Source organism: Lissotriton vulgaris, chromosome 7, assembly GCF_964263255.1.
Source record: "Lissotriton vulgaris chromosome 7, aLisVul1.2, whole genome shotgun sequence".
Taxonomy (NCBI): domain Eukaryota; kingdom Metazoa; phylum Chordata; class Amphibia; order Caudata; family Salamandridae; genus Lissotriton; species Lissotriton vulgaris.
This window is the reverse complement of record NC_141695.1, coordinates 1,144,364,318-1,144,383,250: the sequence shown is the minus strand read 5'-3', so window position 1 is coordinate 1,144,383,250 and position 18,933 is coordinate 1,144,364,318. Positions and strand designations below refer to the sequence as shown.

The 18,933-nt window shown below is 46.2% G+C and overlaps 1 protein-coding gene across 1 annotated transcript in view; it reads left to right on the top strand.

Annotated features, from left to right (window-relative positions):
* The window catches only part of STK10 (serine/threonine kinase 10), a 381,616-nt gene that overhangs the window by 288,223 nt on the left and 74,460 nt on the right, over positions 1-18,933 (top strand). The window contains exons 7-11 of the mRNA XM_086931586.1: positions 357-438; positions 1,063-1,197; positions 1,728-2,315; positions 17,975-18,105; positions 18,564-18,687. Coding sequence (XP_086787712.1) covers positions 357-438; positions 1,063-1,197; positions 1,728-2,315; positions 17,975-18,105; positions 18,564-18,687 — 1,060 coding nt within the window. The remainder of the gene's footprint in view (positions 1-356; positions 439-1,062; positions 1,198-1,727; positions 2,316-17,974; positions 18,106-18,563; positions 18,688-18,933) is intronic.

The following is an 18,933-nucleotide window of genomic DNA, read 5'->3' as shown; positions in this document are numbered from 1 at the left end:
TGAGCCTTATGTACTACTGTCAATAAAATGTGGCAGACCTGCGTGCCTCAGAGGCGAGTATGAAATTATGTGGTAAGGTTATGGTGAGTAAAAAAACAAAAAATCCTTTCTGCAATGTACACATGTAGGGAAAATGCACAATTTTCTATTTCATTCACCTTGGACATCCTATGCCAGCTATTTTAGATTCTGTTGATTTTTATCTTTTAGGATGCATGAATCCAAAAAGCATAAATTGAACAAGCTCCATAATTGGCTTCAAAGCATCAGTAACTTTGAGACTAAGCCATGCCTAGGATGCACCGTTGTCCCTTTCTGTGTCCTGACCTCTCTTCCCCATTATTTTGTCTTGGAAGGTCTCACGAGTTCAACGATTTCCTAAGAAAGGCACTGGATAAGAACCCGGATACCCGTCCGAGTGCAGCTCAGCTCCTGGAGGTATGGACAGAAGGGTAGCAAGGATGAGAGGCAAAGTTCTGAAGGGTTCACACCTGCTTTTGGGGCAAATGTTCAGCTTGAACTAGTCCAAAAGGCAGCACTGACCAGGACCGCCCCAGGTGCAGTCGAGACAGGGCATTGGTATGGTGCAGGTTTCCGCTGACTTGCTGGAGATTTGCAATGCATGGACTTTGTAGGACCATGTTTGATGGCTTTCGCAGGCGTCTGCAACGGGGGGGGGGGGTGCTTACCCCACCCCTCCACTGGATTGTTCACTTGCCCTTTAATGACTATAACGTAATATTTGTTGTTGCCAACTCCTTTTGTTCTTCTTTTATTCTACATTATATGTTTTTTCTTTTTCTTCAATCATAAATGTGAGGAAAATGCAACATTTTACAGTGACTAGAGCAGAAAAGGGTAGAGACAATGCATTGTATATAGAGACCATTCTGGGAGACACATACCGTAGTAGCAGTAGTTGTCTTCTTTTTCAAGCAAAGTGTGGTGTGCCTTCAAGTCATGCATTCTACTTGTCTCGTATGTGATTGAAGGCCATAACGATTGTGGCTTCATGCACAGATTTGCTCCCTTCTTCAGTTTCTGTTTCTTGCTTTTGTTTAGCACCCCTTTGTGAGTAATGTCACCAGTAATCGGGCCTTGCGAGAGCTGGTAGCAGAGGCAAAGGCCGAAGTGTTGGATGAAATTGAAGTCAACCGGGAAGATGGAGATGAGGATGAGTCGTCTGACCATCTCCGCGTGAGTACTAAGCTTTTCTACTCTGGCTCTATGAAGCATGGCCAATCATGAGTAAGATTAGGTGGGTGTTGGTGGCACAGTATCCCCAAAACATGCATTTTCTATTTCTTTGTAGATTTTAGTACCTGAAGTTAAGTAGTCACCAGATGCATATAATGTGTAGCAGTACCAAAGGTTTAGGCTGAAGAGCTAAGATTTGAAGGATTCAAATTCACTGCCTCTAATATTTTAGTAAGGCTTCAGAGAATGATGCTCGCATATACTTCACACAGCATGTAAAGTTGACTTTTTAATCCTTCATTTCAAGAACAGCGTTTTGTTTATGGTTAAATGGTAACAATCTCTGCATAAGTACAGGCTACGTGTTTAGGAAATATTCCAAAAATGCCACAATATGTATGTTTTGTCCCCTTTTCGTTTTTTATTTAGCTTTTAAATCACTGATCATCTTCTGCCCATACAATGTATGAAGTTAGCACTTTTTGTAGAAAAGGGATGAATATAATATTTTGTACAATTTTGTTTTCAAGCCTGTAAGTACTCATAAGCGGGACCCATCTGAATTGAGCCAGATTAGTTTTGAGGGACAGAAGATGGCCGAATCCCCTGTTGAGCCAGCAATCAATGGCTTCAGACCCGCTCTCGAGCCAGCCAAGGAATCCAGTGATGTACCGAGCAACCTCATTTTGGATAAAGGAATGGATGACAGCAAGCCTCTCCCAAACAACTTCACTAATCACGTGGGAGCCGATGACCGCAATCATGCGGTCGAGAAGCCAGATATTGTTCTCGTCCAACCTCTACCAGCCGATTACAAGCGTTTATCCCTGGAGGAGAAAAAATGTAACAACAGACGAAGTAAAGAAATTGAATATGGGAGCAAAAGCTCCTGGGACTCCATAGGAAGGCCCATGAGCACCAGCTTGGAAAGTCCATTTAGAGAAGGAGGTGAAAAAATGCTTAATGGAAACTTGGATTCTCCAAACCGATCGATTGGCAACACGTCCACGCGGAACTCAGATTCTGGCAGCACCTCTGCATCCGAAAGCCTGGACCTCAGCTCATCTCGGTCGATGGACCTCTCCCTGAACAAGGAAATTGGTTCAGTGTCATGGAGGGTAAGTGGGGCTATTTAAGCTTTTTGGTGGGTTCTGGTATTCAAATGGGGGAAAGTATCACATGTACATTAGTGAAGGAGTGTGTGTCCATTGACCCTAAAGAGTAATTGGTAGCTGGCCACAGAGTCGATAGGCTGATTTATAGTTTATTGATAAAGGTAGTACACTGGTTTGTATGTTTCAAATTATACTAATTAAGTATTTGTTTTTTTAAAGCAGATATAACAGTGATGCTTTTGCTCAATAGATGGGGCTGATAGTAGTGTCTGTAATGTACACTTAGATTAAGCGTTCTGCTCTTTAGTTACTAACTAGGATGATAATAGTGTGTGCTTCTTTATAGATGCAGCCTGTAGTGATGTTTGTAGTTCATTCTTAGTCAATGGCATTCTTTGGTTTGATGCACATTTAGCTGCCCTCTGGTTGGTCTTCGAAGGCAGTAGTATTGGTTCATGATGCGTTGAAACAGTGTGCTTGAGCCTTCTGTGATGAATTTCAGCAGTAATTGGTATTTTGAGGTCTTTGGAGCGGTGCAATGCAACCAACACAGGCCTCCCTGTTTGGTCTGCATCTTAATAATTTTCATTTCCTTTTCATGGTGTTTTCTGTTTATTGGCTCGTGTGTCTGGGTGTTAATTTGCTAAGTTCTCCTACCTGAAATTAACCAGCCTTCCAAAAGGTCCTCCAGTTGCTGATTCATCACTAACCACCCTATTCAGCTTGGGGTCAATGCATCCATATTCCACAGCTAGCGGAAGTGACATCATGCACCATTGGAGTCTGTTAAATCAGTATTTATCCTTCCCCCAAAGTTAGCCCAACAGATCCCTCTTACCTGTTGCTGCAGTGCTATGGGAAGGGCAAGAAATTGGAAATTAAACTGTAGCTAGGGCTGCTAGAACCCTCCTGCTCTCTGTTCATGCTGCTGTTTTCATAATCTTTGGGATCAGTAGACGACTCTTAACTGACATCCATACGCTTAATTCCCCAACAGGGGGAATTCTAGTTCCACAAACTTACTTTATTTAAGCTTGTGCAAATGTATCCCATAAAATGGTTCCACCGATGTCAGGACACTTCCTACCGAGGTCCCACTGCCATGCCTCCAGTCAGTATCTGTTGATGTCCTGTCCCACAGATCTATGCCGGTTGCCTGTTCCCTTCTGATATTCTTTCGGCTCCTCGAGATGGGCATATTTCCATTTCCACGCCATTAAGCTCATCTGAAGCTGGTGGTCCATAAAGGCAGTATTCCAATCAAATGAATAGGTGAACGTTTCAGTCTCATGATCCACAACTGGGTAAAAATTACCTGTTTCTCCCACATGCTGTGCAGCTTTTCAGACCCTTCCTAAGATGCACACGTGTGTTTCTTTTTTTTTTTTACTAATGCTTGGCTGATTTCTGGCGTTCTTCCTCCCTCAAAATATCATTGATTTTAGATTCAACCCACAAGTTTATCGCAATTACAGGCATCCGCGCACCAATTTTAAGCTTTTCCTGATGGGTACTTCAAACCGCACAATCCTCACCTCCTCAAGACGCCAGACCGGATCTGGAACTGCCTCAGCAGGTGCTTCAACACATCAATATGTGATGCAGTGGGACTCTGCGGTAGCTTTGCACCGCCACTCCAAGTAACCGGATGGAGCTGTATTTAGGGGCCACCCTGCACGCCATAGTTGGTTCCTTTTTTCTGTATCCTTCGACTCTGATACGATGCTCTGCTCTTTAACTTTTTGTCCGTGTTCTATCGACCCCAAAACCATTTTTCTGACAGTGTGCTAGGGCAGAGTCTCCCCTGAAGACCACAGTCTTCGAACCATGCCATGACTGCAGGGAATGGATGCTGGTTACGGGCCCACACTACGTCTGCCTGTATGGTCCAAGAATGACTCTTAAGTCCTGCGACAAAGGCTCACGGATGCACTGGATGGCAATCAGGAAGCATGAAGCGAAGATCTGCATCAGGGAACACAAGCAAGGCAGGGCACGCTCCAAGCCTCGGACCCCAGCACACTTCATACACCTGGGCCGCTCTGAGTCACCATCCTCTCATAAATCAGACTAATTCAACAGACCAGTCTCATCATAAGTATAAGCCGTCCAAACAGGATTCTTCTTCCTCCAGTCACTCCTTCTCCAGGTATAAGTTGCCCTTGAAGTGTCCCAACTCGAAGCATGCCCATAGGTTGGTCCCAACGTGCCCACAGTTTTCCAATCTGCTAAACCCACAGCAGGCAGCAGCCTTCAAGGAGGCCATCCTTTACATCTTCCAGACACACATCCTACCCTTTACAGCACCTTCAGGCCAGATAGATCTGCCAGGGGTTCCCCTCAGACTTCTGTGGTGTGGCCTGGCCCTGTTGGGTCCCATCTAGTGCCATCCCGTACCTCCCCACCTGCCTCAAAGGCCACGCTGATTACGACCACTCTGAGGCCAGCCTCCACTCCATCGCTTCTCAACCCAATCCCAGGGCCGGTTTTGGATCCATAGCAGACTTGAACCCGAGCTCAGCCAGCGCCTCGTTATGAAATGACTGAGGCATAGCCTGTGGTCTGGGAGGACTCCAAGGAAGTGCTACTACTTTGACACCGGTAGAACCAGAGGCTAGAGCGCTTATTTGGATCAGATTCAGAATCTGTCCATGACCTTCTAAACATTCCTCATGATGACCATGATAAAAAGTAAAAAGTGGATAATTCCCTCCTCCCTCCAAATAGTCACACAGGCGTGTATTTAGACTTACAAAGTGCTAGTGCCCTGATACTTCTCCTGGGACAGTGATGGACTCTCCCATGACACCTGCTACAGAGGAGAGCACCTCTTTTGTGGTAGTGCCCTGCAGAGGAGCAGAAGTGTTGGACCCTTAGTTTCCCAGGTCGAAACCAGGGTAAGTCTGCTGAGATCTTGCAGTCTCAGCCGATGCCTTCAGAACCCTTTCTGCCAGTCTGTGAGGATCTAAAGAAGCTTTGATGGCAACCTTGTCTAAGCCATGCTTGGGTCTGGCAGGTAGTTGCCGTATAGCTTGCCATCATGGGCCTGTGCCGGGAGACAATTCCTTTCTAACCAAGCACCCGACTCCTGAGTACTCGTGGTTCAAGCGTTCACCAGCAAGGTCAACCATAATACATTTCCCACTGTCCCGTCATGCAGGGATTTAAAACACGTTTGGAAAGAAGGTTTTTGCGCCTGACAATTAGGCATAGAGGTACCTGAATGCTCTCTGTCTGCTAGGATGTATAAACACACCCTCTGAATACGGCATGCCTTGGTACATATTGAGAGCGGCAAAACACACAAGATGATGGACGGAAAGTTGCACAATGGCAAAACATTCACCCCCAGTCACAGATCTGAGTTTAATCCATCGTTATTTTGCTCACCAAGCCACCCCAGTTCAGACATGGCCATATGCAAATCAGTCTTGACCCTGTGCCTCATGGGAACAGTCGAGCCCGAACTGCCAAGCCATGTCTTCCCTGGACATGAATCAAGCATCCTAGGAGCGGTTTCTGGCTATCAGCCGTCTTCAGCCAGGATAGCTTGACTCCAGTGGCCTAGTGAGCAAGGAACCCACGTCTGGGCATTCTCTTCCCACATAGGGTGAACAGCAAAACACACAAGATGATGGACGGAATGTTGCAAAAAGGCAAAACATTCACCCCCACTTGAGACCGGGTCTGGACATAACAGATTGTGCCTTTGACACCAGCATGTTGTTTGACAGCATGCATGGATGCATGCCGAAGGATCTTCCAGAGACTTGCAGGCATCCCTTATTGATGTGCCATTTGACAGCTCCAGCCTTTTTGGGGAAATGGCCGATTCCACTTGAAGCACTTCAGAGACAGCCGGGAGGCAGTCTGCTCCTTGAGCCTTCTAGCTCCAGCTCTTTGAGAATACCCTTGAGGTCTTGCCTATAGAGGAAGGCGGCCCTTTTAGTAACGCGTACGGCTCTTATGTGGCACCAGAGGACACGATGGGGCAGTGGCTGTAATCACCAGCAGCAAAAGCACTCACCTCCCGCCACACTGGTAGCCAACTGCTCCAAGCCCTCCATGGTCATGGGCACCTTATAGGAGGGGGAGGGCAAGCACTGGATGTGTGGAGGGCTGCACATGCTTAATTCTGGCTGTCCGCCAAGTGTTCATAAACAATGTCTCGCTCCTTGTGATGGCAACAGAAAGGGACCGAAGAACCAGGAATACCAGAGGTGTCCGGAGGTTCGTTATTCTGACTTGCAGAGGTTTTAAAATGGCTAGCTCCCATACGCGAGTCTGTTCTATTTAGTGTATGGGATCTTGAAGTCCGTGCCAGTCATCTTTCACTTCTATTTCACAATAGAACCTTAATAACAATAATAGAACAAATAAAGTGTTCAATTATAGCCCTTCAGACCTTGCTAATGCCTTTCTTCGCGCTGTAAGTACCTGGTGTTGTTACTCAGTGCTTTAAGTGGGATGATAAAAGTGTGGAGGATGGGATCCTAAAAGGGGCATTGCCTGTATATTAGAGTGCCACCCTACCCATACATTTGTATGGAATCACAACTGCAACTGGCATACGTGACCATTGCTCTGTGCGCTTTTCAGACCGGCCAAGGGATTTAACAACCATGTATTCTGAATGCCTTTTCGACCCACTGACCGCCACTGTGAGAAACTCGCAGTGCGTTCAACCACAACTCAATTGGGACCCCTTATCAACACTCGAATGCAACTCCGTTCAAAGTATACACTATACAAGAGCAATGGGGTACACAAGAATACTCTAACACACCATCCTGGTGAAAGCAACCACTCTTGGGGAATGCAAGATTAAGTAAATCGTGTAAAATATCAATAGGAGTGACATGGATTACGTTAACGTTTTCTACACTCATTGTTCTGAAATTGGTCGGTGTTTCTGCCAGTAAAGTTAAGGACATGAATACAGGGCCTGAAAAGGGACCCGTTTCAATGTCCATTCTTCATTACCTCCGGGTCTGAGACCCAGAGGGACCCGGGCCACTTAAAGCCCTGATGATACTCAATTATATTATAACACCGAAAGGTGGAAGGTTAGTTAGCGAATGGTGCAGAACTGAGCCGTCCGGTGAAATAAAATCTTAGTCAGAGCAGTGTTTTCTGTTGCACCATACTTTTGAGGAAGCCATTTGTGCACCTTCGCCAAATTCTACCTCCTCCTTTAGCTCCTTCCCCACTAGATGTTTACAGGGCTCTGCCTCACACTTGCCGGAAGTGCTGCCTCACAATCGAACCTCAGTCATACTTGAAGCATGGGGGAGCCTGCGCGTGCAGCACGCGGGTGCTCCTGCGTGCAGCGCGTCATTTCTCACGCTTGCTGCGGGTCCTCACTCTTCCTGCTAGCGGGGCTGAACCGCTCGAGACTCCGAGGAGGGTGAGAGTAAGTGTTGTGGGGCTGGAGGGGGGGATGAGTCCACCGAAATTATTGGAGTGTAATGCCCCGCACAAAATGGGCCTCACTCTCCCAGCCAGCGGGGCCAGGGAGTTTAATATCGGGCAGGTGTGCGCGCGTGAAGGCTTGTGGGAATGGTGCCAGCTCTTTGGGTGGGTGGACCTCCTCGGTGAACAGAATCTGCCGCCCAGATGCAGGGGGTGCATAGTTCTGCATCGCTGCCTCGGAAGCGTTTAAAGTGCTGTACACAAATGTCATCGCTGCGCTCCCCTGCTGGCCGCATTCTTGGAGTCCTCAGTCAGCCCCTCGCTTCCAGCCTCGGACACAAGCATTTTAATTAATTCCATACCGAGTGTGCACGCGAAGCACCGGGCCTGGATGCTCCCGACTCACAAACAGCCAGGCAACAGGCCCGAGGACCGGTGCACTCCTGCTCCAGAAGTACTGCGACCGAGCTCTGTCTCCTAATCTCGCGGCTCACTCTTTGCTCCTCGTCTCCCTTAGCTCTCTGAATTGTTCTTTCTTTCTCCTCTCCCCCTCTGTATATTCTTCATTCTGTCCTCCTTTCTCTTTGTCATCATGTCATCTGTCACTCCTGCGTCCATTGCTTTTGTTCATCTATTCTTTTTCCTGTCACCCTTCCTCTCTTTGTCGGTTTCCCCATACTCTTATTTTCGGTCCTCTGGACTGTTTTTTTTCTCTCCCCGTCTGTCTTCTCTCTCCGTCTGTCTCCTCTCCTCTCGCTCACAATTTCTCGAACTGTCTCTGATATGGAGACGGGGCTCCCGCTGCCAAAGTACGTAAAAAAAATGCAGCCGGTCTCCTGAGACCAGGGCGGCATTACCTGGCCCGTGGTAACATCACACGGCTGATGAAGTGTTTCATCTCCCTCCTCTTGTAGTGCCTGGCCTAGCCATCTCTAAATTATACTCTGTTTTCTCTTATAACTGCACACTTGTCACTTTTCCTCTTGTGCACTTTTGACTACCTCATGTATTTTTGGTTGTTCACAATTTTTACTACCTCAAGTATTTTGTTTGCTCACAATTGTCACTATTACCTTTACTACCTCATGTATTTTTGGTTGCTCACAATTTTTACTACCTCATGTTTTTTGTTTGCTCACAATTGTCACTATTACCTTTACTACCTCATGTATTTTTGGTTGCTCACAATTTTTACTACCTCATGTTTTTTTGTTTGCTCACAATTGTCACTATTACCTTATGTAAGTAACGTATGTTTTAGTAATCTGCTCTTTTGTAATGTTTCTCATTATGTTTCATTTCTGTTCCTAATGTGAAGCGCTCTGACGCCTTCGGGTAAAGTCCGCGCTATATAAAAATGCATAAATAAATAAATAAATAAATACAGGACAGAATAATGGTGCACCGGGGAGACAGATGCACCACCAGGAAGAGGGATCTGACATTACCATGTAGAGACCTGCATTTTTGGAACAGGAGCCCGAGACCTTTGACCCCGAATGAATAATTGTTACAGCAGCGCAGGGAGGGCCTGGGCCCTTGAAGAGGAGGCGTGGGGAAACGGCTTTTACAACGAAGCCGTTTCCACGAAATCTTTAACCACGCATGCAGTACAACGCATGCGTGGTTACAACTAATGCCTTTACCACGCATGCCTTTACTACGATGTTTGTAGTAAAGGCATATGTGGTAAAAGTAAAAAAAAAAAAGAGGGGGCTTGGGGGGGTCTCCCCCCCCAAATAAAACAACTCACCATAAGTCACGTCGGCATCAGAGTCGATTAAGAGAAATCGGTAAAAAAATGCAGTTTTTTTTTAACGACGTATGACGTCACCACGCAAATAGTCGGTGAACGGTTTATGCGTGCTAAACGAATTCCGTTGTAACGCATGCGTGGTAAAGGCATGCGTTGCAACGGAATTCGTCGTATCCTCATATATTCGGAGGCGTGTCGATGGGGTGCCTTACAAGCTCCCCCTGAAGTAAGAGCACGCTTGCTGATGGTCCAGCCTGTAGGTACGGGGCCGGTTCTTGAGGCTGTGGGTCAACTCTGTTGCATTTCGCTGCATAAACAATCGCCGTGCACGTGCCCCCTGGGTAGCAGAGCCCCGTCTTCAGTGTGCAACACATGCACTCCAGACCTGTCTGTTCGAACCCGAAAATCCAACATTTATCCCAGCAGTACTACAATGGACGACAATTGACCCATATCCCAGGCAAAGCGGAAGTGACATCACGTGCCCTTTGACCACCAACCCCCCAATGATATCACAGAAAATGAAAGCACGTGTCGTGACCTTTAACCAGATGATCTCCCTGGAGTTGACATCATGAGTTCTACCATGCTGAAACCACAGCAAGTGGTATCACAGAGATGGATGCAATATTACTAATAACGTTTCCAAATGTAGTAGAGACAAATGAAGAACCTCAAACGCAAACAATTCCCCAAATCTTACTACAACTGCTCCTACATACGTTGCCACTTCAGGACCATACACCTGAGTCTAGTATCGAAAGGAAACAATAGCCCGTGTTGCTGTTTACTCTGCTTACATGTTGTGATGCTGTTTTCAAATATGTACTAGTAAGGTTTCAATCAGACGTTACAGGGGCCTACCACCTGAAATAGACTATCCTCTTTGGCAGCTCTTTACATGAGACGAGTAGGCGCCATACAGACATGGCCACCCTCGCCTCGGGTGACCTCTGCCAAATACAATCAAGTAGGAGAAACAGAGAACAGGTTTATTTTGTCCATGGCAAGATGCAGGTGTTTGTTACATTAACCGAAGAGCTATGATTCGGGCAAAAGTTAATACTTGGACTATGCTGTGTAACAGTTTGCTCAAATAAGTGATTTACTGAACTAATTAGCATGTACATCACATACATTTGCATTTATGCCAGACAGAGAGAACTGATATCACTTGTCATGCATCTGCAATCTAAAAGTGGTGGGGCAGGTGGAGAGGGTGTGAGTGGAGCGCAGGGGTGGGGTGAGTTAATAATTTTAAAAAAAAGGAACTTACTTGAAGTTGCGGGTCCCATCCCGCATCACGCCTCAGTGTTGTTCCTGGTCCCAGCAGACACTGGGACAGCATCAAAGACTCCCTGTGCAATCCCCACACCCCTCTCATGCTGTGAGAGCAGTGCAGGGATTGGCCTGAGTGGGTGGGCTTGACACTCCGCTCAGGGCAGGGAGTCTGTGCTGTTTCTCCAACCTGACTGTTCAATACAGCCCGGTTGGAGAAACCAAAGTGCGCATGTGTGTTTGGCCGGCCTAACACTGCCGGCCAAACACACATGCGCACTTAGAAGTGCACAAACTAGTCCCCCCCCCCCCCCCCCCCTTCCATTACCCAGGCCCCACCCCTCACTTCACACGCTGGATCACCCAGCAGGTGAAAAATAAAACAATGATAGAATATTGTTTTATTTTTCACCTGCTGGCTCTAAGCCAGTGGGGCAATGCTCCTCCGCCATCGCGGAGGAGCCGCCCCTGAATCTAGTGTTAACCAATGAATATATATACATCTGATAATTTCATTAACAGAGACCTATGTCATTGTTTAATATCAGTGGAATTATCTCTTTCCATAGGTTTTAAACCACCAACTGCCTTTTTTTATTTAAATCAAAGGTTTTAATCAATTAATTAAAACTAGGATTAATTTCTGAAATGGTTAGAGTAGGAAAGGAAGTGCATCAATTTATTGAAGTGAAATGACTGCACGAAGAGACCAGGTCAAATCAGAATTTTACATCTGTGTCCTCCGAGTTTGCCGCTGATATGAAAGAAAAAAAAACTGGTGCCTGCTGTACATTTTTTCGAGCCCATCATTGTATAACTCACAGAAAATACCCTGTTATTCTCTTTTGCCATCTCCTTGTTCTCGACACATTCACCAGGCTCACCTTTATCTTTATTTGGTATCAAAATACAACTTTCTTGCAGTGATTAATAGGGGTGGGGGAGCCACCGAGGGCTCGAGCCTGGCACTGGCTAAGCTTAAGGTTCTCTTGGACCCTCAAGCCCAAAACAAGGGAAGCTTTCATGTGTCCTCTGCATAATACCGCACTTTAACTCCGAGCACCAAGAGCTACACACAAAGCATTAACTGGAGAGAGAAAGTGACTTTCTCAAGTGCCTGAATTGCACAATGTAAAAAAAGTAAGAAAAATGCTTGCTTAACCAAAGTGTGTGATCCTAGGCAAATATTTTATTTCATTGTGCCTCCCTTTTCTTCACTAATGTACATGAGCACCTTGAAATGTGTTAATTCAGTGCACAAGTCATCTGACTTACCTCTTGGGGCATTGAATTGTCAGGGTGTTGGAGCACAAATGTTTGTGTTTAAAAACTAGCACTTAATAAATAAACCTGAATGCAGTGATATAATCAGATACATTTGGGTCAAACACATTTGAATGTTAAAGATAACTACTTCTAAAAATGGGAAGAGTCTTGATCATATTTTTACGTAATATTTGTTGCACAAGGCAAACATGTTCATTGGCCAACTTATGCACAGGCTCTTGAAACCAAACCAGACCCGTGGCTTGGCTCTCACTATTTATTATTTAAAAAAACATTTTTTAGAACTTTATTTACTATTTTGCATCATACTGCAACAGAAAACAAATCCTGTAGCTCATTGTCACGATTCGTCCGCATAAAAATAATGGAATATCAAATTCCATCCCAGAGACTGCTCGCTATCGTCCCAGCTTCCCCCCAATCTCTGCCATGTCCCGCGGCGTATCCAACACGATATCTTTGCATAGCTTTGCAAATTTATTTTTAGAGGGTGAAAAAAGAAGTCTCATTTAGCCCATCAGTGTCATCAACCCACCCTGGCGGGAACTATACCCTGCTCAATCGGTTTGGAGGGATGTAGCTGCTCCATGGCCCCATAGTTCTTGAGTGGACCCCAGATGTCTTTAGGCCGCGAGGTGCGTGGCAAGGTACTGGCGTAGAAGTCGCTATTTGTGTTGCAATAAGTTAAGCTGCTCAGCAGGGCTCGAGTCGGAGTACCGCGCAGGTGGACGGCATCCCCTCACTTATTTTAATTTATTTTACCGGGTGGACGCCGTCCCCCCTGCAAACATGCCCTTGCTGAGGAATCGTGTATTCTTGCCATTAACTGCATGCAAAAACACAACAAATATAAAGACTGAGAGGGAACGCCCCGCGGTCCCACCTCTGACTGTTCCCGATAGAAGCTGTAGTTACGAGCATTGTAAGCACATGGGAAGCTATTCACAAAAAAACGCTACATCCCCTCCCCACCCTCCGCATGGGAAGGGCTCTTTGAACAGCCTACAGCTACGGCTTTTTACGTTTTTAACTAACTCACCAATGTGCCAAGCGTAGGTGACATATGTAATGCCATGTTAACAGATGTATATAGGACTGCTCAAATAACATTGCAAGAGTTGATTCTACACCCTGCAAAAAACCTTTGGGTCCAGAGTGCTAGGCTGCCTGTGAAATTACATAAACAACTTTTGTTTTTTATTCTTTTTCAAAATACATTTTCAAATAAAGGCTCTCTTTCTTCAACATATATGTACTGCACTACAGGATTAATTTACATAGATGTGTTTTGGAAGTGCAGATATGTGTGAACGGAGTGCTCTAATTTTTACCTTCTGTGACGTCACTTCCGGCCGTGACGTCACGACATGTCTTTGAGCATCCCCCTACTTCTTTATTTAGGACTTGTGCCCTGCTGCTCAGCCAGTTCTTAAATGTAGGAGCGGCTTTTCGCCCCCAGTGTAAGGCAATCTCTCTTTTGGCCAACAATAAGCTCAGGCTGACATACCTCCGGACTGTTTTTGGAAAATTGGCCACATAGCCCAGTAATGCCACCTCTGGTGTGGATTCCACCTCTAGTTCTATCATGTCCTCGAGTGTCTTATGCACTTTTTCACAATAAGCTCGTATCTTTGTGCATGTCCAAGTGAGGTGAACAAAGTTCGCCTGCGGAGCCCCGCATTTTAAGCAGGTGTGCGGTCTGGTCGGGTCAAATCTGTGGGTTGTCGCTGGGGTTACGTAGAGCCTGCGTACACATTTAAAATGAATTAACTTATGGCGGCTATTTAGGGAAACTGTTTTTGTCATGGAACAACACTCGACCCACTGTTCGTCGAGGATGGGATGCCCCAGATCCTCCACCCAGGCCCTCCGGAGTTTATAATCTGTGACAGGGATTATGGACATGCATTCACGATATAACTTAGAAATCAAGTGCGTACTCTTGGCATTCCCTATCATCATCGTGAGTGAGGTAAACAAATCTGGTTCAAGAGGGAAACTGGGTATAGTCGCCTGAAGAGCCAAGCGCAACCGGTCCATAAGAAATCTGTCCATGAAAGGTGGCAGTGTGGAAACGCTCCTCCTCTGTCAATTGGAAGACGTGCCCTCCCGGGAACAGGTCTCCAAACTTGGTAATGTGAAATGTGGTTAACGTGCGCTGCACTAATTTATCCCCCATGATCGGTATTCAGCGATTATTAGGAATAGGCAATGCCAAGGAATACAGCATGCCAGCAGTGCACCGCAGCTTGTCCCAAGCCCAACTAGTGGTGGAAACAGTTTGGATATCCCTGGGGTGACTAGCCAGGACCCTGGGCAAAAACACAGCTTACAAGGCGTCCGGGTGGAACCTAGTCTGCCTCGGGTCGTAGATAACGGATTCTAGCATCAGGATGGTACCAGGCATATGCATAGCTGCACTGGGCAACCAAGTAATAGAACCTAAGATCTGGGACGCTGCACTCACCCCTGTCATATTGCAATGTCAATACCTGCCACCTCACTCCCGGTCGCCTGCTTCCCCCCCCCTCCCCCTTACCCCCACCCCCATGTCCGTCTAATCAAGGGGGAGCCCAGTGTTAAAAAAAAAAGCCGTTCAGTAAAGGGATTGGAATGTTGTTAAAGAGGGGCCATGGAGCCATTCAAAGCCTCTATTACGCCAATAACTTCCTCTTTCGAAAAGTGTTCCGCCAGGAAGTTCTGCATGTATTTCTCCAAATACACCAGGGCTATCTCAGGCAGATAGTCCTCTTGTGCGGTAGAGTCCTGTGCAGCCTTGGAGGTGTATAGAGGGGTGTAATAGTTAAAAAATTCAGCACAGATCTCAGTAGTGGTGTTGAGGAGCTGACCCGAGGTAGACCTCAGTTCAGTGATGTAAGCTTTATTGTATGGGGGCTGTAGCATGCGTGCCAGCGTATAGCCCGGGCACTCTCCCTCTCCATGTTGACGGGCAATCGCATATTTGCTTAAAAAATGGGATTCTCGCTCTGCGGAGTCCCTGAATTCAGTTAATAATGTGATCCGATGTTTCATCTTGTCAGGGCTAGGGTGGGTCAAGCACTCACTATCTAGTTCTACCAGCTGCTGCTCAAAACGGGACAAAGTAGTCCTCAAGTCTCAACACTCCGGCATGTTTTGCTATACAAACCCCCCTAATGTCTGCTTTAAAGGCCTCCCATAGCACCGCCCATGTATCCATTGAGCCGGTATTAATGGTGAAATAATCCTCTATCGCCCACCCCACCTCAGGTAGGAATAAGTCATCCTGCAGGGCCCGGCTTGGGAATCGCCATTGACGCTCATAGCCGTCCGGTCTGGGAACTCTAAGCTGAAGCAGCACAGAGAAGTGATTCTATTTATTAATTTGCTGGATGTCCCACCTCTAGTGCGGAATAGAGCTTTTTTCTCCATAATGCAAACTTTCTAATCATTCATGCAACCCTTGAACTATGGCGGTTCAGAGAAACACGTTTGCAGGCGGCATACATAAAACCCACCACTAAATTCTACCTAGACCAGACCAATAATTTAAAATACAGACTGGACATGTGCTTTTCAATGATGCTACTTTTTGCCTCCCTGTTCTCCTATGCTCTTGTGCGTGCTTGTCTTCTTTTTTGGGGCTCAAAACAGTGCTGTTTAGGTTTCACCTAGGCAGCGCTTGCGCTGTCGCTTCGAGACCAGCTGTATCTAGGATATGGGCTTGAAAAAAAGTCCTATCATTTTCATTGGTTCCGGTTGCTGTCCTTTAGAAAAGCTGGCTTTTCATTGGTGAATATACTTAGTAATCCCTCCTTTTTGGAATTTTGTATCCTCCCATGAGGACTGGCCCTATTACATTTCCTGTTACGATTTCATGGTATTTACCATACCTCTTAGACACTATTTTTTTGGTTGACTTTTCCCTTTTGGAGCTAACACACACGGCATTTGCATGTCTTTTGCTCATCGGTCTCCAATGGCGCCTGCTCCATGCACTTCCCCCTCCCATCTGCATGTCTTTTGTAGAGGCGGAATTCACCCGATCCTGTAACTTTAATTATATTGGTCTTGCCTGGCATTAGCATGTCTTTGATTTTTGGTCTTCAAACGCAGATCAATTTCTTCTCTATTTGTTGACTTTTGTGGCAATGGAGGCACGCCATGCTTTAGCTTTAAACATCTAAAGCATGGTGGCCACCATTGCTAAAAAAGTCAATAAATAAAAAAAATAGGTGGGCGGACGGCGCATTTCTTTACTTTTATAGCAATCTCGGCACACCGCTCTTTACTTTTGTGCATATTAAGCTCAAGCGCTGCGATTCCGCCATTACTGCACTATTAAATAAACACGAAAAAAACTGCAAAACTGCAAATGCACATTTTTTTTCTTCTATGTATTGACTTTTGGAGCAATGGCGGCACACCACGCTTTACCTTTAAATATCTGTGCAAGCTATTGGTAGGAGGGCTGCTGAGTAGGGGCTGAAATTCACTAGAGGCTCTGCACGTGGCCCGTAGTTTGTCTGGGATGTGTTCTGGGACTCTTTGCTCAGTGGTGTGCTTAGGCTCAGGGGCTTACCTGTGTTGGGACTATAAAATGAGTGTGAGGGTGCAGCGGTTAGATATTCCTGGAGTGCATTTAGGCTCTGTTTAGTAGTTTGTGTGTGGAAGATCTTGATAGTGTGTGCACGTGCTCTGGTAGTAGCTGTGTGTTGATGTATTTTGCATTGTATTGAGTGCGAGTGATCTAATGACCGTCTCAAATTTATGGGAGCTTATGATGGCAGTGAGTTTTGTCCTATGCGTACCTGTCACTGGAGTTGTATCGTACAAGGAGGTGGCTGGGAGTGCTTACGAGGTCTTTAGTTAGTAGTTAACATGCATGGTTTTAACAGCTGTTTCAGTCTTTGGCAACCAGGAGATGTGCATGAATTCATTGGTTGTTAAAGGGTGCTTGTCCAACATCTTTAGGTGGCAGTCAATGTTCCCACATTTAGCAGAAGGTAAGGAAGGGACTGGGTGGCCTTCTGCCAGCAGAGGAAGTGTGTTTGTTCAGCAGAGGTCAGCTGGCGGTTGTTTTAGGCCTTTAGTTAGCAGTGGTCAATTGTGTGTTCAGCAGATAATTTGTGCATGGGAAGTCTTTAGCTAGTAATACAAACGTATGGGCCCAGCACCTGCATGGACAAATGAGAAATCTTGAACTAGCAGTCTGTATGCAGTGATGCAGCAGATGGTAATGGGTGTTTAAGGAATGTTTATCAATATAATGCGTGACTGAGAAGTCTTTAACTAGAAGTCCATGGATTGATTCACCAGACGAGAACGGTTGATTGCATGGGCTCAAAAGATGTCAGTGGGTGTTTGAGAAATACTTAGACTTCGCATGTGTGTGTGTGCGTGCGCGCGTGCGTGTGGATGTGATGGGGGTGTGCATGTGTGTGTGTTGGCTCATCAGCTGGTAGTGGGAAATTGAGATATCTTTTGCTAGCAGTACATTTGCGTGGGCTCTGAAGATGCTAATGAGTGATTGGGAAGTTCTTAGCCTTGTGTGTGTGTTGGTTTAGTATTTGGTACTGGGTGATTGAAAATTCTTAAGCTAGCAGTACATATGCACAGATTCTGAAGATGCTGATGGGGGATTGAGGCGTCCTTCTGTGTGTGTGTATGTGTGTTGGTTCGTTGGTTCAGCAGATGCTAAAGGGTGATTGAGACCTCCTTAGTCGTTTGTGTTTGTTTGTTTGTTGCAATGGGTGATTGGGAATTCTGTAGCCAGCCACGTGTATGCTTTAGTTCAACCGATTGTGGTGGCTTTCCCCGCTGTGGGTGGTGTCTGGGATCACCAGATGTCATCGGATGTATACAGATGTTGCCTATGGACCATGACATCCCCAATTGACTGTGCATGCCTTGCACCCATTGACTGCCTCTCCATGCGCTTCTTTGCTAGGACTCTCGGCTGCACAACAGGACCCTGAAGCGGACCCGGAGGTTCCTGGTGGACGGGGTGGAAGTGAGCATCACCACCTCGAAGATCATCAGCGAGGACGAGAAGAAAGACGAGGAGATGAGGTTCCTCAGGTAAGTGAGCGAAGCCAGCCAAGAGCACGGTAGACCCTTCCTTCGCCAACCCGTGTGCCTGGCTTTGAGTGCTGCCAGCCCTCTGCAATGTTTGGGTGCTTTCCTGCATCCAAGCATGCTGCTGCAGCCCTCCAGGGGGCATAGTGTAGGCGCTCCTTCTGCTCATGCTTTTCCACTCCCACCCACACAACTATCCTGCAACTCATCGCCCCCAGCTGTGCATTCATTCCCTTTGCATAATTTATTTAGTTCTTTTGTTTTTTCCCTTCATTTCTTTCAGGACAGCACCTCCCTGTCTCTGTTGCTCTTTGTTTTGTTTATTTGCCATGCCGCTAGCTACATCCCAGTGCCTTGCAGAGAAGAGATTATATTAAAAGAAACAGGCAGAAAAGTAAAAAGCAGATGGCCTTCCTGCTCACTGCGAGTGTGTTTTTTGTGTGTTTTTTGTAACCCTTCAGGCGGCAGGAGCTGCGAGAACTTCGGTTACTGCAAAAACAAGAACACAGAAATCAGACCATGCTGCACTCCAAGCATCAGCTGCAGCTGGACCAGATGATGCGACGCTTCGAGCAGGAGGCCCACGTAGGTTTCACATGTTGATGGATGAAAAGTGGCAGACGTAAGAGATGGAATTCTTGAGATTTAATAGAAACAAGATTTTTCTAACTCTTAAGTGAATAGATTCCAAGCGAAAATGGCTAGGGATGGAAGTTGATGGAAACCCTGAGTATAGTTGTATTTGGAATCCTCTAGTTTTAAGAGTGGCGCTGGCTGGCAGACATTCATTATTGGAGCAAACCGGTCTATTTTTGTGTCACTGAACGTGGG